At 44.9% G+C, this 19,984-nt stretch overlaps 1 protein-coding gene across 1 annotated transcript; it reads left to right on the top strand.

Annotated features, from left to right (window-relative positions):
• The first annotated feature begins 104 nt into the window (after positions 1-104).
• myo7ab (myosin VIIAb) lies at positions 105-19,778 on the top strand. Its single transcript, XM_011611322.2, has 48 exons — positions 105-354; positions 2,840-2,890; positions 3,020-3,133; positions 3,250-3,402; positions 3,627-3,811; positions 3,967-4,088; positions 4,246-4,388; positions 4,514-4,627; positions 4,731-4,884; positions 4,967-5,043; positions 5,405-5,524; positions 5,635-5,777; positions 6,025-6,235; positions 6,310-6,445; positions 6,536-6,642; positions 7,592-7,729; positions 7,825-7,983; positions 8,487-8,579; positions 8,747-8,841; positions 8,972-9,056; positions 9,142-9,360; positions 10,408-10,725; positions 10,836-11,045; positions 11,124-11,300; positions 11,550-11,639; positions 12,547-12,674; positions 12,896-13,022; positions 13,205-13,324; positions 13,651-13,824; positions 13,907-14,134; positions 14,242-14,412; positions 14,487-14,604; positions 14,678-14,804; positions 14,943-15,112; positions 15,196-15,386; positions 15,939-16,063; positions 16,136-16,293; positions 16,589-16,742; positions 16,860-17,015; positions 17,141-17,246; positions 17,390-17,503; positions 17,580-17,667; positions 17,739-17,845; positions 18,353-18,538; positions 18,637-18,753; positions 18,970-19,053; positions 19,243-19,362; positions 19,546-19,778. The coding sequence occupies exons 2-48, from the start codon at positions 2,873-2,875 to the stop codon at positions 19,636-19,638; spliced, it is 6,543 nt and encodes a 2,180-aa protein (XP_011609624.2). The 5' UTR covers positions 105-354; positions 2,840-2,872; the 3' UTR covers positions 19,639-19,778.
• The last annotated feature ends 206 nt before the right edge of the window (positions 19,779-19,984 follow it).

A 19,984-nucleotide genomic window follows, 5' to 3' on the forward strand; every position in this document is an offset into this window, starting at 1 on the left:
TGGAGATCATGAGGTCTCCTCTGTCTCCACCTCCCACCAGCAGGCTCCACCCAGCAGGCTAATCAGGATCAGTGGAGATGAATGAGACAGAGTCTGAAGACCGCCATCACTGACCTGCACGTCAAACTGGATCGTGAGTGCTGCTGGGGTCACATATGGGAGGCCGTGGACCCCCCCAGGGTACCCCCGATTTCTACAACAACAGAAAGAAAAAGGAAGAGAAATCTTCTTGCGGTTTCCCTGAACCCCGAAAGATCATCACCATCCTTTCCGAGCCCATCTGGCCTCTTCATGCCAGCTGAGGAGACCCAGAGAGAAAAGAGGAGTGAAACTTAGAGACCGAGACGTTTGGAGGTACGTGACCTCGGGTTTATCCCACAGCCTTCGGGCCGCGCAGCTGCTGCAGCTTTAGGTCAAAGCCTCTTACTGCAGGTTCTGTGCCAGCTCCCGAAGTCGCCATTATCAACATTCTCGCCAGTCTAAATGTTTGTATTCACCTCGGGAATAAATAACTGAACAGAAGAGAGTTACTCTTAAAGCTAGAAAGCAAACCACCTTGTCTTATTCCACAAATAATTAACCTATTGCTCACTTGATGAATCAACACTCAACTGTAGCAGGACAGCAAATATTAATTTCCTCATCCTCAACAACCAGTTAAACAGCAGTTTTCTGCTGCCTTAACGTGACAGGATGACATCATAACCCGACGCCTCCACACGTCAGAAGATCAAGGAGGTTTTCCCATGAACTGGGTGCCTGCTCCTCCGCCATGTTGGCCTGACCAGCAGCTGTCATAGAAGAACGCGCGTGTTTCCATCATGTTGGTTCTAAACACTCCAGTTTCAACTGTTAATGATTCATGTGAACCATAGGTTATCTATATAATACAGACAAACTCACTCCAGTATTGATCTGAAGGTTCTGGAGATACATCCTTATCGAAACTGAGCTGACAATAAATGTGTAATAAACAGTAAAAATTCAATATCCAGTTTATTCAACTTTAATTTTGTCCTTTTCAGAATAAAAGCATCTACACAATTGAGAATTTCTTAACTACAATTTCATCAGAAACTGGTAATCTGGGACCAGAAATGAAAGCTGCTTTGCAGGCCTGCTAAACTGCTAAAACAGAAGTCTGTTGATGATGATTTAGACAGAAAAATGCACGTGATTGTGCCCACTTCAATCCAAACTGCAACCTTTGAGCTGCATCTGACGTAAATGTCTGTTTGAATCCCTGGGATGAGAGTTAATGTGGCTTGTTTTTAATTTCTTCTCACAATTTTGTCCAGGCCCATTTCACACATTTTATGATCTGGCACTTATTTCACTTTGCTTTACTACTTTTTCTATTGAAATGTTGTTGAATAGCGAATGGGAATCTTCAGGACCGTCCTGGTAAGCCTTTGTTGTATAGTCGTGCTGTCAGATTAGCAAACTGTTGCTTCTGGATTAGAGGATCTGTCCCGGCATTAACTGGGCATGTTGTTGATGAACATGGTGGCAAATGAACTTTGTCTTAAATACAGATTTACTTAATTCATTCTGAGATCCACCCGTCGAATCTCCAACTGGATCATTACAAACAGCCTCACAGCTCTCCGTTCCCTTTTTCAGCCACGCAAGCTGTTTATGTTTACATCTTAAATTTGTGTGTGTTCTTGTATTTGCTGCATACCGAGCACCAAAATCCACATTCTGCTAACAAAGTGAAGACATTTTTGACATTTTGGTTGGTTCTAATAACTTCAAAAAACTGTTTGAGGGTGAAAACTGGTTTAAAGGTTGAGGTTTGACTTGGGTTTAGGTTAGGGTTAAAATAAGCAGCTGGGTGATGCGTTATGTCTCTGAAAGTCTTCACAAGATATAAGTACAAGTGTGTGTTTGCACGTGCATATGCACATTTTCATTTTCCATTTGATTTTAATAATTGCTCCGTCTCTTTCTTATTTGCTCCTTAGCCTTCTCATAGGCCCATTAAGAAAGGTTATATCTGGGACCTCAGTGTAAATTTTGCAGTTTTAAAATAAATGCTAACATTTTAGCATTCAAACATATACAAACAGACGATCTCTTTAAAATGTGGCATTTGAAAAATATGTTAAAATATGTTGAGGTGTGATTTAACCAGGTGGTAAATGAAGCTAACAACTGAGACAGAGTGATTCATTAGTAGTTCCTGAAGCTGGACATTAAACTGTGGGATTAGCCCCAGAAATCCCATTAAGCCCTTAACGCCCCCCCCACCAGAACATTTAAGCACCCCCACCTCCTCTACCACCACAATGTTAACGGACACGTGTCTATTAACATTTTTATTTCATCAATTATGGGACTTCCTGTTATAATTCAGTTGACGTGTCCTTTGTTTTGTGATGTGAGGCTAAAACTGCACAGTCGCTACCTTGAGGTTGGCTGTAGTTTAAGCAAAGAATGTTTCTAATTTTATTATTATTATTCCAAGTAGGTCGCGGTTTTACTGAGTTTGACCGATTGGAAATGACACAACGTGTCTTTATCGACAGTTTGCTACCAAAGGATATACAAGATGTGTCGATAAACGCACTGCTGCCATGTGTGGCTGTATTGAAAACCTAAATATTTAGTCGGGGCCATGTACTGCAGTGCCACGTGACTCTGTCAACTATGACTATAAAAACGTAACAAATTCCAGAGTTTGAGTGTCGTGAATCTCCAGGTCTTAAACTTTTTCAGCCTAAACAGCCTGGATTAAACAGGAAGTGGGTGGGGCCAATCAGCGAGTGGGCTAGCACGCTCAGTTGGAGTAAATGTAAGTGTGCAAGTAATCATTCTGATGTTCTTCCATCTGCAGACCCTTTGTGTTCCAATGACCTGCGACTGAAACATGGTCATCGTACAACAGGTGCGTTCACGTCCCTTTTTTTTTTCGACAGTCGTGTCTGTCGTAGCATTTTTAAAGATAACCGCTTGCCTTAGTTGCTCTGTTGTCCCTGTTAAAGTCAAAATGATTCAAGTTTTTTATCTTCTGCAGGGTGATTATGTGTGGTTGGACCTTAAAACGGGTCGAGAATTCGACGTCCCCGTGGGAGCCGTGGTCAAACTTTGTGACTCCGGGCAGATCCAAGTTGCAGACGATGAAGGTCGGGTAAGTCGGCGCCGCACCAGGAAGTTCCGTAATGTCTGTCTGTCCGTCCCACTATTCCTATTTAATCATTAACAAGTTATCAAAATCATTAATAAACAAACAATGTGTGTGTGTAGGAACACTGGATTTCTCCTCAGAGTGCCACCAACATCAAACCAATGCACCCGACCTCCATCCACGGCGTGGAGGACATGATCCGCCTGGGTGACCTCAATGAGGCCGGCATCCTCCGAAACCTGCTCATCCGCTACAACGAGCACATCATCTACGTCAGTAGCTGCTGTGACACACGCAAACACACACACACTTTCCTTCTTCTTTATCGATATTGATTGTGGAGTCGATACAATCTGATCATGCAGAAGAAAATCACTCCACTTGATCCTCATCTTGGACTTCACCTGTACTCCGTCTTTGATGAGGACAGACTCGCAGCGCCGTCTGCTGACATTTGATTTCTGCTTACATCTGATCCCCGGCTTTTGTGGTGCAGACGTACACAGGCTCGATCCTCGTGGCGGTCAATCCTTACCAACTGCTGCCGATTTACACTCCCGACCAGATCCGCCTCTACACCAACAGGAAGATCGGCGAGATGCCGCCGCACATATTTGCCATCGCTGACAACTGTTACTTCAACATGCAGCGAAACAACAAGGACCAGTGCTGCATCATCAGGTAACGAGTGGCCACACGTGCCATGTGAGGAAGAAGCCAAATCCAAGATAAAAATATATTAATTCCATGTATTTCAAGTTTTGAACCGATCGTAGCTGTGAACTTTGACTAAAGTACCTTTAAAATGCCGCCATCGGTTGCTGGTTTGGATCCAGCGGTGAGTCGGGAGCCGGGAAGACAGAGAGCACGAAGCTGATCCTGCAGTTCCTGGCAGCCATCAGCGGTCAACACTCCTGGATAGAACAGCAGGTCCTAGAGGCCACGCCCATCCTGGAAGGTCAGATAAGTTTCCATTAACGACCCAACCGGTCAGAATTGGAAGCTATAAAATACAATGTCCATATCCAGGATGACCTCATAGTCTGATCATACATACAGCAGCGCCTCACACAGAGCGCATACCGGTGTCTAACATCTGCGATCCATCTACTCAGCTTTTGGCAATGCCAAAACTATTCGGAATGACAACTCCAGCCGCTTCGGGAAATATATCGATATCCACTTCAACAAGCGCGGCGCCATCGAGGGCGCCAGGATTGAGCAGTACCTGCTGGAGAAATCCCGAGTGTGCCGGCAGGTGAGATTGATTTGGTTGTGTGGTCTTTTGTTGGTTTGTGATCTACGATGGAGCGAACAGTCGTGTTCCGTACGTTGGGTTCTGGGACTGTGTCCTGATTGAAAGTATTTTTTTTGTTTCTTCAGGCTCTTGACGAGCGGAACTATCACATTTTTTACTGCATGCTGAGGGGAATGTCTCCGGAGATGAAGGTGAAACTGGGCCTGGGTCTCGCCAAAGATTACTCGTACCTCACCCTGGTGAGTCGCCGCGCCCGACGTCACATTTTCAGAAGACAAAAAGTCAACTTTCCAGTGGGGGTGAACTCAGATCTTTTGGAATCACATTTTCCTGCCTTTGCAGGGGAACTGCACGGCGTGTGACGGTCGGGACGACCTGAGGGATTACTCCAGCATCCAGTCAGCTATGAAAGTCCTCATGTTCACTGAGACGGAGAACTGGGAGATCTCAAAGCTGCTGGCTGCCATCCTGCACATGGGCAACCTGCGCTTCGAAGGTCCGACTGCCCACAACATTCCTGGAAGATCGGTTGTCCGTAGAAGTGAACTAAACAGTCTTGTGTGTTGTGTGTCCCCCAGCTCGTACCTACGATAATCTGGATGCCTGTATGGTGGTGAGATCTCCGGATCTGGTTACTGCTGCCGCACTCATGGAGGTGTTCTATCGAAGATCTATGTGTTGTTTTAGTGGATCACAGCTCAAATCAATGTTCTCATGAGGCAATTGTTGATCTGCAGTTTCTTCTCAATACTTGATAATCACGCTAATTTACAAAGAAGCGTTTTGGTCTTAACCAGGGGCACTCAAATTCAGTCCTCGAGGGCCGTGGTCGGGTTGTCTGACCTACCAGGCAATAAAGACTTTCTCCAAGAAAAATGGGTTGCAGAAGGTCCAGCTCGATTGTGGCCCTTGAGGACTGGATTTTGCCCCCCCCATCCGTCTAAAGGAAAGTTACAAAACAGTGAATCACTTTAGGGCTTTGTGCTGACGTTCCATTTGATCACTGTTCCCTGCAGGTGGAACCAAAAGATGTGATGTCTTGTTTGACTACAAGAACTCTGATCACTCGTGGAGAAAGTGTGGTGACGCCGCTCAGTGTGGGACAAGGCCTGGATGTCAGAGATGCTTTTGTCAAGGTGCTGGACTGAAACTGCGGCCAATAATATATCTAACATTCCCTGGTGTCTCACGTATAATCCCTATGATTGGTCACTCTCTCATTCCCTTATGTCTGCCTCCCTCTCAGGGGATCTACGGGAGACTGTTTGTCTGGATTGTGGATAAGATTAACGCTGCCATTTTCAGACCTCCATCCAGCGAGAACAACATCATCCGCAGGTCAATCGGCTTGTTGGACATCTTTGGATTTGAGAACTTTATTGTCAACAGGTAACTCTAATAAAAGCTGACATTCTTTGTGTGTGATATGGAAATCAATGCAATCAAAAGTAGATGAGCAGAAAAATGCATCATCTTTATTTCAATGAATTTTTCTTACTATCCTTGTTTGGCAACACCAGCATTGACACTATCTTAGTGATCATCACATGGGACAAGGACAGGCGTCAACGTCTGCTGATTACTGATGGAAGACTCTGGCGTAATTCCTCTTCTCAACCGCATTTTCTGTCCGCAGTTTCGAGCAGCTCTGCATCAACTTTGCGAACGAAAACTTGCAGCAGTTCTTTGTGCGACACGTCTTTAAGCTGGAGCAGGAAGAGTACAACCTGGAGGACATCAACTGGCAACACATAGAGTTCACCGATAACCAGGAAGCTCTGGACATGATCGCCATCAAACCCATGAACATCATCTCCCTCATCGATGAGGAGAGCAAGTTCCCCAAGGTACCACGCAGACGCCATATTTTCCAGGAACAAAGATGTGGATTTTCTTCTTTCCTTAGTTTTTTCTATTTTAGGGAAGCGATGCGACGATGTTGTACAAACTCAACTCTCAGCACAAGTTTAACTCCAACTACATTCCTCCCAAGAACAACTATGAAACCCAGTTTGGTATCCAGCACTTTGCTGGTGTGGTGTATTATGAGACCAGAGGTACATACATTCAAAAGGTTTTATCATACGCTTACACCACAAGAAAACGCAAAATGGGAATTTAAGACAGTTTTTAAACATTTTGTCCAGGTTTTCTGGAGAAGAACCGAGACAGCCTTCACACTGACATCATTCAGCTTGTCCATTCTTCCAAGAACAAGTTCATCAAGCAGATCTTCCAGGCTGATGTGGCCATGGTGAGATGAAGCCGATGTTACGCAGATGTTTTTTTCCCCCCTCCCTCGGCTTGACTATCTCCTTCCTGGACGTGTCGGCTGTAGAAAATGGCTGACGTCCCGTCTGCTTTTTATTTCCTGTCTTCTCTTCTCACATCAGTTTCTATGTGGCTATCAGCAGCCCAGCACTCCTGCTCCCAAGGTAATCAAAGACCCCAGAATCCTCTGTACCCCTCCCACCCCCAACCTTTCCTTTCTATCCTTAGGCATGCACACCGTAGTAGAAGGTCAGTAAAACTCCGTGATCATCCCTCATTCATCAGGAAATTATAAAAATGGGGGGTGTGCACGGTGTAAGTAGTAATATTGGGGTTTCACCGCAGGTTAGTATTTTAAACTAGACCATAATTACATCAGCAAACAGAATGAAAACCAGGCCAAATGTAATCTTCAATGAAATCTGCTCTGTTCACCGAAATCATAAACCTTAACGGACATCGTGTCCAACCAGGCTGCAGTGGGTCCACATCCAGGACAGACTCACTGAAACAACCTAAGAGACAAATCAGGGTTCAGATCTTGGAAAGCCAAACCAAGGGTAGAGGAACCAGAACAGCAGGGTCTGGAGGTCAAGTCCAGCTGCCTCTTGAGGCAGAGAAAGCACACAGCACCTCACCTGTATACAGGTGCCCGGGCCGCCTAGTGAGGTGGTGCTGGGGAGGCAGCCAGATTGTCATAGTTTCATCTCATATTGTTGTGTTTATTAGTGTGTTTTCAGCCCCTGTGTGTATTAATGTTTAGGATCATGGGTTTGTGCGTTTGTCCGCCTCCCTGAAGCCTCCTAACTCGTCTTAGGATGGAACATTTTTCCGTGTGTGCTGTTGTTGTCCATTTAAAAATGGTGCTTTAAGGCACCCATGAGACGTGAATCTCTGACAGGTGCACCTTCTTTGTGTTCTGGTGTTCTCAGGGCGCCGAGACGAGGAAACGTTCTCCCACCCTGAGCAGTCAGTTCAAACGTTCTCTGGAGATGTTGATGAGGACGCTCAGCGTTTGCCAGCCGTTCTTCGTTCGCTGCGTAAAACCCAACGAGTTAAAAAAGCCGATGGTGGGAACTGTTATTTGTTCTGCCTGTTCTGAACATTCTGTAACTGCGATCAATTGTTTATTGTTGGCGTGTTTCTCTGTTCATGTCTTCTTTAGTTATTTGACAGGGAGCTGTGTATCCGTCAGCTGCGATACTCCGGCATGATGGAGACCATCAGGATCAGACGTGCCGGTTATCCCATCAGATACACATTTGTGGAGTTTGTGGAGCGTTACCGAGTCCTGATGCCAGGCATCAAACCTGCTCACATTCAGGTCAGCAGCACCAAATTCTCATTTTTTAAATTTTCAGTCCAGGTCAAAACAGGCTCAGGACGTCATCTGTGCTGTAAGCAGTTGTCAGGTACCAGAGATTGCAACAAAAACCACGAGAGCTCACCCTCAAACTTCAGCAAACATCAGCATCCATACCTGAGAGGAGAGTAATGAGTCAGGAAACTAAAGATGAGGCTGGGATTGTATTTGTCCCCTGCTGCTCCCAGTAGGAACACATGGTGGTCCCAGGGTCAACACGGGGTTCACCTCCTTGAATGTAGCTCAGCAATATCTGACAGATATCTGCTGTAACAAAACTGTAACTGGAAGAATCCCTCAGTCCAAAGCAGGATAATAGTTTTTCTCTTGTCTGTTCTGATCTACTGTGTGCTGTCTTGGCTGGATCTCTCTCTCCCACAAAAAAGAGATTTAATCACAAAGGATGTCTCGGGGAAATTAGGAATAATCAAATTGGCTTCCACTGGCCTTTTTCTTTTTTTCAGGAAGATCTACGAGGAACATGCCAACAAATAGTTCTGGCCCGGCTCGGAAAACATGATGACTGGCAAATAGGAAAGACAAAGATCTTCCTAAAGGTCGTTTTGTTTGTGTATAAACTTGTTAAGGACATTCGTCAAAATAGCAACATGTATCATTTAAACATGTTAGATTCAATAAAGAAACTTTGGTGGTTAAAAATGGAAGAATTACAGTGGCCTTAGATTGTAAATTCTTATCAGGTCTGCTGACAAATGTTTTGCAGGACCACCATGACATGCAGCTGGAGATCGAGAGAGACCAGGCCATCACTGATAAGGTCATCCTGATCCAGAAGACCATACGTGGACACAAGCAGAGGTGAGGCTTGTGTTCCTTCAGGTTGGAACGAACCTTCAGAGAACCTGGAAGATCGAGTCAGGGCAAGAATGTTCCCATGAGGTTTCCTCCACTCCCTTAAATTGAGCTAATCTCAGTTCGTGTTTTGTAGAACGAACTTCCTCCGACTGAGGAGTTCAGTGACTGTAATCCAGAAGTTCTGGAGGGGTCATCGCTGCAGGAAGAACTTCAGGACAGTGAGTGTTTGAGCTGAATTGTCATCTGACTGGTATCGTCACAATATTTCACAGTTCCGATCAATAACTTTCTTCTCTCGCTCAGATGAAGTCTGGGTTCTTACGCCTTCAGGCCCTCTTCAGGTCCAGGAAGTTCTTTATCAGCTACCAGACGACCCGACTGCGTGTCACGCTCATCCAAGCCCGTTGCCGTGGTTTCCTTGTCCGGCAAAGGTTCTGGCGGCATCTCCGCGCCGTGTTGACCCTTCAGGCGTACACGCGGGGCATGATCGCCCGCCGCCTCTGCCACCGGCTCAGGGCAGAGGTAAACCATCATTATATCTACTACTGTTACTTGTTTTACGTCACTAACGTGCCAGAAAGACGAAGCTACTGGTGCTGACGGAACCACAACTGCAAGGCCTTAACGTCGGATCCTGCGAGACACTGATCAGTTACTAAACTGATCCCACAAAGCCGATGGAACCGTCGCCAGCTGGCATCAGGGCCAGTGATTTACTTCCGGCTCACACTTTATTCTTCACGTTTAAACAGAGAACCAACCTGACCTTAACCCAAGATATTTTATAATGAATGTGAAGAAAATATATTGAACCAATGAAGCTGCTTCATTTATTTGGGATTTTTGGTTTTTGTATTTTGTGTCTTTCATAAAAATGACTTTATCCACTCTGTTGCGGAGGATTACGGCCTCTTCCTTTGAAAAGTGGCCCTAATCATCTTCCGTACTGTTGTCAGTCAAATAAATGACTTTTCTAGCCTAAATGATGATGCCATAAATATGATGCCTTTTTGTTGCTTATTTGTTTTAAATATGATTTCATTTTTTGTTTTTTAAACTAAAAAGTGTTTTAATGTTTATTTGCTTATGATTCTCCTTTTGTGATGTTTTATAATATAAGAATAAATGTCTTTAGTGAATAAATGTTTGTGAATCAGTGAAACGTGAAGTCATGTTGATGAACATGTCTGCAGCTCCGCTCACAAACACAGAACGTGGGTTAAAATCTTATTTTTAATATACTGCCGATTCTTTTCATGTTTCTTTTCATTTTTTCTGTTTCCTCGAGAAGCAGAAGCTGAATAAAACCTCAAAAACTAGACCTGGAATGTGTAAAATTCAAACTCAGACTTTCCTTCCACATTTTTCATTTTCCTAACATAAACAAAAATGGGAATTTGAAACAAAAGGAAGCTTTAGTTGAAATTTCTTCCGCTCAAACATGTGACCATAATAATCTTATAAAAATGCATTTTTGTAGGATGGAGAAAAAAAAAAACCATTCATCCTGTGTTTTTGTATCTTTGAATGAAAAACGCATCACAGCCTCATCCCCATGTCCCCCCACAGCGGCACCATCGACAGGAAGCAGAGCGCCAACGTCTGGCCGAAGAAGAGCGGCTCTTGAACCAAATGACGGCACAGCGGGCGAAGGCGGAGGCGGACAGGAAGCATCAGGAGCGCCTGGTTCAGCTGGTCCAGCAGCAGGAGGACAGAGAGCGAGAGGAGCGGGAGGAGTCCCGGAGAAAGAAGGAGCTCCTGGAGCAGATGGAGAGGGAGAAGGAGCAGCCCGTCGACCATTCGGACATGGTGGATCAAGTCTTTGGCTTCCTGGGCCATACTGGTCCTCTGCCTAACCGGGACGGTCAGGCGCCAGCTGGATTTGAGGTGCGTTCACTAAAGTTCTGCTTCCAGAGCAACGATGTTGGTAAAACAACAAAATGCACACACGACTTTTGCACATATCAGTGTAATCTGAACGTGTTGTAACCACGCAGGACTTAGAAAAGACTCCACGCTGGGAGGAGTGTGAGGAGGAGGTGCTGAATGAGGCTCCGCCCTTACCGAATGACGAGCACGAAGATTTGTCCGACTACAAGTTCTCCAAGTTTGCAGCCACCTACTTCCAGGGTGTTTCCACTCACACCTACATCAGACGGCCGCTCAAACAACCGCTTCTGTTCCACGAGGACGAAGGTGACCAGCTGGTGAGCTCTGAACGTCACCTTAATGGAGATCTTGAGCTGGTGCCACTATTACTACCGCAAATACCTCCTGTTCTCCAGGCTGCATTAGCGGTGTGGATCACCATCCTGAGGTTCATGGGAGATCTCCCTGAACCCAAATGTCAGATGGTGATCAATGATGGCAGTGAGAAGATCCCAGTCATGACCAAGATTTATGAAACTCTTGGCAAGAGGACCTACAAAAGGGAGCTGCAGGAGCTGCAGGTGGAGGGAGAGGTGAAGTTTTATTTCACACCAATTAGTTTGAGTTTCACATCTGAAAATCTTGGTTTTTGGGTGAAGAACAAAATGTTGTTCAAGCTCTTCAGACCTTTGAGAGAGTTCAGATTTCCGTGTCCAGACAGGGAAGAAAAAGGCTGCTCTTGTCTTCACACTGACGTGAACGGAGCCACAGCGATCAGATGGTCCCAGACGCTGTCCTGATTTTCTTTACTGATGATACTCTGTTTAAATCTGTGTTTACAGAACAGTTCGACTGAGAACCAAAAGAGGAACAGTGTTCGACACAAACTTGTGTCGCTGACTCTGAAGAGAAAATCAAAGATCGCAGAAGAGGTGAGATTTAAAAAAAAAAGTCAAAACAGGAATAATCTAGAAGACAGTAACCCTGTACTGAAACCCAGAGTCTGACCCCTAAATAAGAGAGTGGCAGGGAAAAACTGCCTTTAACAGGAAGAAACCGAGAGTAGGACCAAAATCATATGGGGGGACCTTCTTGCTGAAGATAGGTAAAAGAGGAGGGAATGGAAAGAGAGAACAGGAGATGGCTGCAGCATTTTGGATCACCTGTAAGAGCAAATGCTGGAGGAGCTTTACAGCTTCATTCTGAGTCAGTCAGATCTAGACTTTGTAATGTTACACTCATTAAAAATCGTACTCCTGGAGACCTTTTTAAAAAAGAGTGAAAAGTCAGGTCCCGGCCAAAGGTCACTCCAAGATTCCTCACAGACAAACTAAAGCTTGAAGCAATGATAAAGAGATGATCCTGCAGAGAGTGAAAGTTTAGGGCCAAACACAATCAAACTGGAATCCAATCTGAACCAGTTTAATCCCAATGAGCTGGTCCAGTCTCTGTAGCAGGACGCTCCAATCAACTGTATCAAAAGCAGCACTGAGGTCCAGCAGAACCAGTATAGAAACCAGGTCACCGCTGTTCCTGTGCTGTTATGAGCTAAAACCTGACAGGAACGCAGGGACTGGCACACACAGGAGAACACGTGAGCTTGGTCCTGAAACATCTGCACAGCCAACAGATCAGAATAAATAGATCTTACTGAATAGCGCTTGGGTGGTTTTAATGTTGATTTGGGGTTTGAACTTGATTTATGTTGATTTATGAACTTTGGGTTTCAGAAATACTAAAGTAATGGTTTCATTCTGGCAGATGTTTAATAGTCTGAAAGATTCCCTATTTTTGTCCCGGAAACTGTAATTTAAAATTTGTGGTGAATCTTTGCGTCAGGTGACCAGGCGGTTAACTGAGGTTGACCACAGGATGGAGGGGAACAGTATGCTTGAGGACCGACCTACCTCCAACCTGGAAAAACTTCACTTCATCATTGGCAATGGCATCTTACGGCCCACCCTCAGGTGAATGACTTACACACAGACACACACATACAGTAGTGAGTCACACTGTCTAAAGAGGGGGGGTCAGGTCAGTTTGGGATGATGTCAGCAATCATATCCAACTGATTTTCCGAGTACCGGTCAGTGTTCTCCACGTAGTTTACGTTGTCTGTAATTCCGTTGATCGTACGACTGGACCGCTGGGTGGCGAAGAGCTGATTTTGCTTGTATTTTTCTGTCAGGGATGAAATTTACTGTCAGATTTGCAAGCAGCTGACCCAGAATCCATCGAAAAGCAGCCACGCCCGTGGATGGATCCTGCTGTCGCTCTGCGTCGGCTGCTTCGCCCCCTCCGAGAAGTTTGTCAAAGTAATAAACGCCATTTAATAAACACTGAAAGTAGAACAGGGTAGCAAAGTGTCTGACATTTAGTTAGTATGATTCTATATTGAATATATCTATATTTAAGATGCTTCTACTGAATATCTGCACTATATATATTGCTCTTCTGTACATTTTAAGAGTCTGTCTCACAAAGGTGTTTTTTACAGTATTTAAGGACTTTTTTAAATAACGGCCCGCCTGGTTACGCTCCGTATTGTGAGGAACGTTTGAGAAGGACTTTCGTCAACCGCACCAGAACTCAGCCACCATCTTGGTTGGAACTGCAAGTACGAAACATTTTCAACAACATTTTCGAATTTTGACTGTAAATTCTTGGAATGCTTAAGATCAGTAAGAGGTGGTTTCATCGCCCCCTAGGGGCTGGAAGTAGAGTAGAAGCACATGTTAAAAGGTTTGAGTTCTGACATGAAACTCATCTTAACAACTTTGAATTTCAAACTCGTGAATTTTTTTAAAATAGTCCTCAAACATCAGGCATGTTTTTCAGAGAATCTAAAAGATTGGAGGTAAAATATGTAAAAAATGTGTATTTGGGGGGGAAATGCTATCATTTTGGTCATAACAAAGAAAAAAATACGTTTTTCCTCTTCAGGCCACAAAATCAAAAAAGCCCATCATGCTTCCAGTAACATTTATGGACGGAACCACAAAGACCCTTCTGGCCGACTCGGCCACCACAGCCAGTGAACTCTGCAACGCTTTGGCCGACAAGATTAACCTCAGAGATCGTTTTGGCTTCTCGTTATATATAGCCCTCTTTGATAAGGTGAAGCTTAGGTCACATGCAGTTACCACCTCTTGGAGGGCAGGTCATCATTGTTTACTGAGCATGTTTTGATCGTTGTTAGGTCTCGTCATTGGGCAGTGGCAGTGACCATGTGATGGACGCCGTCTCACAGTGTGAACAGTACGCTAAAGAGCAGGGGGCCCAGGAGAGAAACGCCCCCTGGAGACTGTTCTTTAGAAAGGAGATATTCACCCCTTGGCATGACCCAGCTGATGATGACGTTGCCACCAACCTTATCTACCAGCAGATCGTGCGAGGTGTGAAGTTCGGGGAGTACCGCTGTGAGAGGGTTAGCATCTTTGTTTGGTTTCTAAACAAACTTAATGATTGGATTTCATTTTAATCTAACACTGACTGCAGTGTTAATTTACTCTGTTGTCACCTGTCCTGTTGCAGGAGGAGGACCTCGCTGAACTGGCCTCCCAACAGTACTACGTAGATTACGGCTCTGAGATCTTCCTGGACCGCCTGCTGGGCCTCATCCCAACCTACATCCCTGACAGAGAAATCAGCTCTACGAAGACCGCTGAGAAGTGGATGCAGCTCATCGTCAGCACCCACAAAAAGGTCTTGGGGGGTAGAGCTGAGATTTTCCTTTAATACTTGTGCAACAGCGAGTTTACCTGAAACTAACCGTGCAGGGAGTCCACACCAAACGAAGGCTGAACCCGCACAAGGTGAAGGAGGACGTGGTCGACTTTGCCCGGTTAAAATGGCCTTTACTCTTTTCGCGTTTCTACGAGGCCTTCAAGTTCTCTGGTTGGTCACATGGCAGATTGTAAACTTCCTGTTGGCATGTCTTTTATTGTTCCTATGTATTTCCTGTCCGCAGGTCCCAGTTTGCCAAAAAATGATGTCATTGTGGCGGTGAACTGGACAGGAGTTTACTTTGTAGACGAACAAGAGCAGGTTCTTCTGGAACTTTCCTTTCCAGAGATTACGGCTGTGTCTAGCAGCCGGTGTGTAAACAAAAAAAAAAACACTATCTAGTTGGCCTTTTAAGAACTAAAAAGCAACTAGCTCATCATTAGCACTTAATTTTTCTGGAAGAGTTATTAGAATATTAGACTGTTTTTCTCTTTAATCTCCTTTGTCAGAGGGGGGAAACTCCAGGGACAGAGTTTCACTTTGGCCACCATCAAAGGTGACGAGTACACGTTCACCTCCAACAACGCAGAAGACATTCGAGACTTAGTGGTCACGTTCCTTGACGGCTTGAGAAAAAGGTCAAAGTACGTGGTGGGGCTGCTGGATTGTCCCAATCCTGGTGAGGTCCAACAGCAACTTGAAAATAATGTAAGCTGTTGACGTCAGCTGAGATCATTCAAGTATTTTTCTTTGACCTCACAGCGGGAGTCGACTCCAACTTCCTCAGTTTCTCCAAAGGGGATCTGATGATTTTGGATGAACATGATGGAGAACATGTGATGAACTCTGGCTGGGCTCACGGCGTCAATGACCGGACCAAACACAAAGGGGACTTCCCTGCTGACTGCGTCTACATCCTGCCCACCATCACCAGGCCCCAGTACGAGCTGGTGGTGAGTCAGGTTTCTACTAGGATCAACCACTGTTTCATATCCAAAAGAAATATGGGAAACGTGTCTTCAAAAGACGGCGGCGAATAACCAATCTAAGATCTTGAGGGACTTGCAGGCACAGACAGTTGTTGATGTGTTGGACAAAGGTGTGATCCTCGTTGAGATCGCAGTGCCCCCTCAGCTAAAGACGCAGAAGTGTGCAGGGATCTAAATAGTTCCCAGCATATATGTGATACGTTACTTTTTTGTTGTATATTTGTTGCTGTATTAACTACATTAGCTGCACCTGTTTGTAGTTGGGCCCCCAGAAAGAGAGAACACAACGTGATTACGGTGTTTTCTCACTGATGTATCAAGCAATCTCACATTTCCAGCTAAATCTGTGTCTGGGTCTAAGCCTAGACCATTTAGTAAGGCTGGATCTAGACACAAAATCAGTCATCTTCTCTCTTCTAATAGTTTGTTTTGTTGCTGCATTGAGACTTATCAAACTAAATTTGTGCGCTTCATACAAAGGCATTTTTTTGTTTCGACCTTTTTCGTCTGTGTCAGGCTCTTGTGACAATGACTCCTGACCAAAGGAGAGAATCCATGGGTGTATCTACCTCTGACCTCTCTGATGAGGAGGAGAAGTTGAAGGCCTACACATTGGAGGAGTTCTCTTACGACCATTTTAGGTCGGTTTCCTCAACAATTTATTACATGTTTCACTACAGTGCGCTGGTATTTATATGCTATTTGACCTGTAGACCCCCTCCTAAGAACACTCTGAGCAGGGTGATGATCTCCAAGTCCAGAGGTAAGGAACGTCTATGGAGCTGCACCAGGGAGCCCATCAAACAGCCTCTCCTGAAGAAAGTACTGGCTCATGAGGAGCTCACCCAGGAGGCCTGCGTTGCCTTCATGGATATCCTTTACTGCACTGATCCACTAGTGACAGTAATGCTGCTCTCAGTTATTACTGAACTACAACCAGACTGAAGGAGAACTGTTGGTTACAGTATTACCCAAAGACAGTCCTGAAGAGCTAACCGAGGTCTGTAGTATCGCCTACACATCCTTCCATCCATCCATCCTTCTGCTTCCTACTGCTTTCTCCTAATGGGGTCATGGGCTGCTTTGAAGTAAGTTTAGTATCAAACGTTCTCCATTTTGTGCTGTCATTACAACACGGGTGCTGTTGTCCTTGACACCTGCTGTACCTGTGATGAAGTACATGGGCGACTACCCATCCAAGCGTGTGCGCTCTATTAATGAGCTCACAGATCAGATCTTTGAAGGAGCCCTGAAGGCCGAACCGCTGAAGGATGAGATTTTCTGTCAAATCCTGAAGCAGCTCACAGACAACAATATCAAGTACGTGAACGAGACCACGTCACACTTACACACATAATGTCACATGACCACAACACGTAGCATTAATGACAGACGGAGTGTGCAGAACTGATCGACAACTTTTTGCCATGTGTGCAGGTATAGTGAGGAAAGAGGCTGGGAGCTGCTTTGGCTGTGCACTGGTTTGTTTCCTCCCAGTAACGTTCTACTGCCTCATGTGCAGAAGTTCCTCCAGGCCAAGAAACACTACCCACTGGCTGCAGACTGCATGCAGCGTCTGCAGAAGGGCTTACGGTGACAAACCTTTGAGATTTCCAACAATCCGCTGCTCTAAACATCAGCTTGAACCCCGCTGCACCGTGTGCCTGCTTGCATTGACGGCCCTGCTCTCTCCGTCTGTCTACATCGGTTTGCTGCAGAAACGGATCCAGGAAGTACCCTCCACACCTGGTGGAGGTAGAGGCCATTCAGCATAAAACCACTCAGATCTTCCACAAAGTTTACTTCCCTGATGACTCAGATGAGGTGAGGATTGTACAAAATCCACCCATCCATCCACCTATTAATCCATCCATCCATCGATCCATCCATCCACCCATTAATCCATCCATCCATCCACCCATCCATCCATCCATCCATCCATCCATCGTTTTTGATTGATCCCAAAGGTGTTTGAAGTGGAGTCGAGCACCAAAGCCAAAGACTTTTGTCACAACATTTCTGGACGTCTTCTGATTCGATCGTCCGAAGGTTTCAGCCTCTTCGTGAAGATCACCGACAAGGTTAGAAGATTGCTCAAAGGTCATTTACGGTTGTTATTATTGGCGTTGAGTTCGTAACTCTAAATGGTACCCGTAGGTCATCAGTGTTCCTGACGGAGACTTCTTCTTTGATTTCGTGCGCCACCTGACTGACTGGATCAAGAAAGCTCGTCATGTAAAAGAAGGTAAATGGGAATATGCTTTCCTTACTCTGGCAGACAGTCTTTAAGTGTGTGTGTGTGTGTGTATAATGTAGGTGTGGGACCTTCACTGACATATCAGGTATTCTTCATGAAGAAGTTATGGACAAACACAGTCCCAGGAAAAGACTCCATGGCTGACTCCATCTTCCACTACTACCAAGTGAGTGATCTTTTCCAGATTACTCAGATTATAACCACACAATCAGTATTCTATTACAGGCAGTTAGCGCAAAGGCATTAAAATACTTGTCTCTTCTTTCTGTGGAAGAATTCTAAATTTTATCTTCATCTGTCTTCCACAATGTAGCATGATGCTATGCTAACACCTCCACCCTCCTCTGAGGTAGTCAGGTGTCCTGTTGTGGACTGGATGAAGCCCGTTCTTTGTGATGTGCTGCAGAACCCGCAGCTGGATTTTCACGTCCGCTGTTAGCGTCTGCCTTTGTTCAGGGATGTCAGATATTGTTTGGAGTAACTGAACATGCGAAGGGTTTGGGATGGCGGCGTCCGGGGTGTGATGCTGATGGTATTTCTTGATCTGGCCTTTCCTGTTCCTCAGCCAAAGATTTTGCTTGTAATTCTTGGCCTGCTGGTTTATACCATATCTACAAGTATAAACTACCTGCAAACTCAGTGACATCATACAGCTGCTCATGACACCCAACAGGAGCTGCCTAAGTATCTGCGAGGCTACCACAAATGTCCACGAGAGGAGGTCAACCAGCTGGCAGCACTGATCTACAGGGTTAAATTTGAAGATGACAAGTCTCACTTCCAAAACATCTCCAAGGTCCTGAAGGATCTCATCCCACAGGACCAGATCCGAAATCTGTCACCTGATGACTGGAAAAGGGTGAGAAGTCAAGATGATGAGTCAAAAATCAAGAGTGAAGGTTTTTTTTTGTAAATTCTGCCTAGAACATCCAAATGTGAATATTTGTTCTGTCTCAGTCCATCATGTCGCTTTACAACAAACACTCTGGAAAAAGTCGAGAAGAAGCGAAGCTTTCCTTCCTCAAGATCATTTACAAGTGGCCAACATTTGGTTCTGCCTTTTTTGAAGTGAAGGTAAACTTTTTTGTCCAGCACCTTTGTCTTCCAGGTTCTGGAAAACAGAAAGAATCTTTTGACAGGTGTTAATTGCAGTAAAAAAAAAAAAAAAAAGAATTAGAAGAGTCTAAACTTACTCATCATAATTCCACCTCAGCATCTTTGACCAATTTGTCCCAAGCTTAGTGAGGCCTGCTCACGAACTTATTTGTTTGTTTGTTTTTCTGTCACCAGCAAACGACTGATCCAAATTACCCAGAAACCCTCCTGATAGCGATCAACAAACATGGAGTCAGCCTGATTGATCCCAAATCGAAGGTGAGCACACTTTGAACTAATGAGCTAAGTTAGCATCTAAAGGAATTTAGCATCTAAAGGAATTTTCTGGGCGGAGTCCCGAGTCCAGCGGCTGTTCTATTGGGCTTTTCCATTTCTGCGAACGTTCTTTCCACCACCAAACCCATGAAGGATGAAATGGTCTTTGACAGCCTGCTCTTCTCACTGCAGGACATCCTCACCACTCATCCTTTCACCAAGATCTCCAACTGGAGCAGCGGAAACACGTATTTCCACATCACCATCGGAAACCTGGTGCGAGGGAGCAAACTGCTGTGTGAAACTTCTCTGGTGAGCAGATCTGTCACTTCATCTCCTGTAAAGGAAACAACCAAGAAGATTTTTCCAAAATGCAATCACAGTTAATACTTAAGAATATAGTTAAGTCAAATGGTAGAGATCCCGACTAAAACTGTCTATTAAATAAAATCAGAAATACTGTACATGTGTGACCTTTGACCTCTAACCTGCCAGGGCTACAAAATGGATGACCTGCTAACCTCTTACATCAGCCAGATGCTGACAACCATGACCAAACAGCGGAGTTCCCGAGGCAACAGCAAGTAAACAAAGGGAGACCCAATCCAAGGTTGACCAGTGACTTTTCGTGGCGGCACCTAGCTCCATTCGCTGGTTGCTAACGGAAACGCCACTCATTTACCCCGTCTTAAACCTCACATTTTGCCTTTCACTCTTCACTGTCAGCAGTTCAGATTTGTTTAATACCATTTTTCCCATTCAAGCGGACGTCACTGAGCCGTTTGGTTCCTGCTGCTGATTTATGAAATGATCAGACTCTGGATGTCGAAATACTAATCTGGTTGTTTGTTTCTTTGTTTTCTCTGTGTATATTTTGATGACCACATTCTAAAATTAAGGATTTGATTAATCCTGTTTTCAGGTTTCTCTGCCT

Source organism: Takifugu rubripes, chromosome 15, assembly GCF_901000725.2.
Source record: "Takifugu rubripes chromosome 15, fTakRub1.2, whole genome shotgun sequence".
NCBI lineage: Eukaryota > Metazoa > Chordata > Actinopteri > Tetraodontiformes > Tetraodontidae > Takifugu > Takifugu rubripes.

What these genes read in the sequence shown, in the direction of transcription:
- myo7ab (XM_011611322.2), top strand. An exon ending in TCAAACCTGCTCACATTCAG is followed by an intron (nt 7,984 to 8,486) that starts GTCAGCAGCACC and finishes TCTTTTTTTCAG; the next exon opens with GAAGATCTACGAGGAACATG. An exon ending in TGCTGTGTGAAACTTCTCTG is followed by an intron (nt 19,363 to 19,545) that starts GTGAGCAGATCT and finishes CTAACCTGCCAG; the next exon opens with GGCTACAAAATGGATGACCT.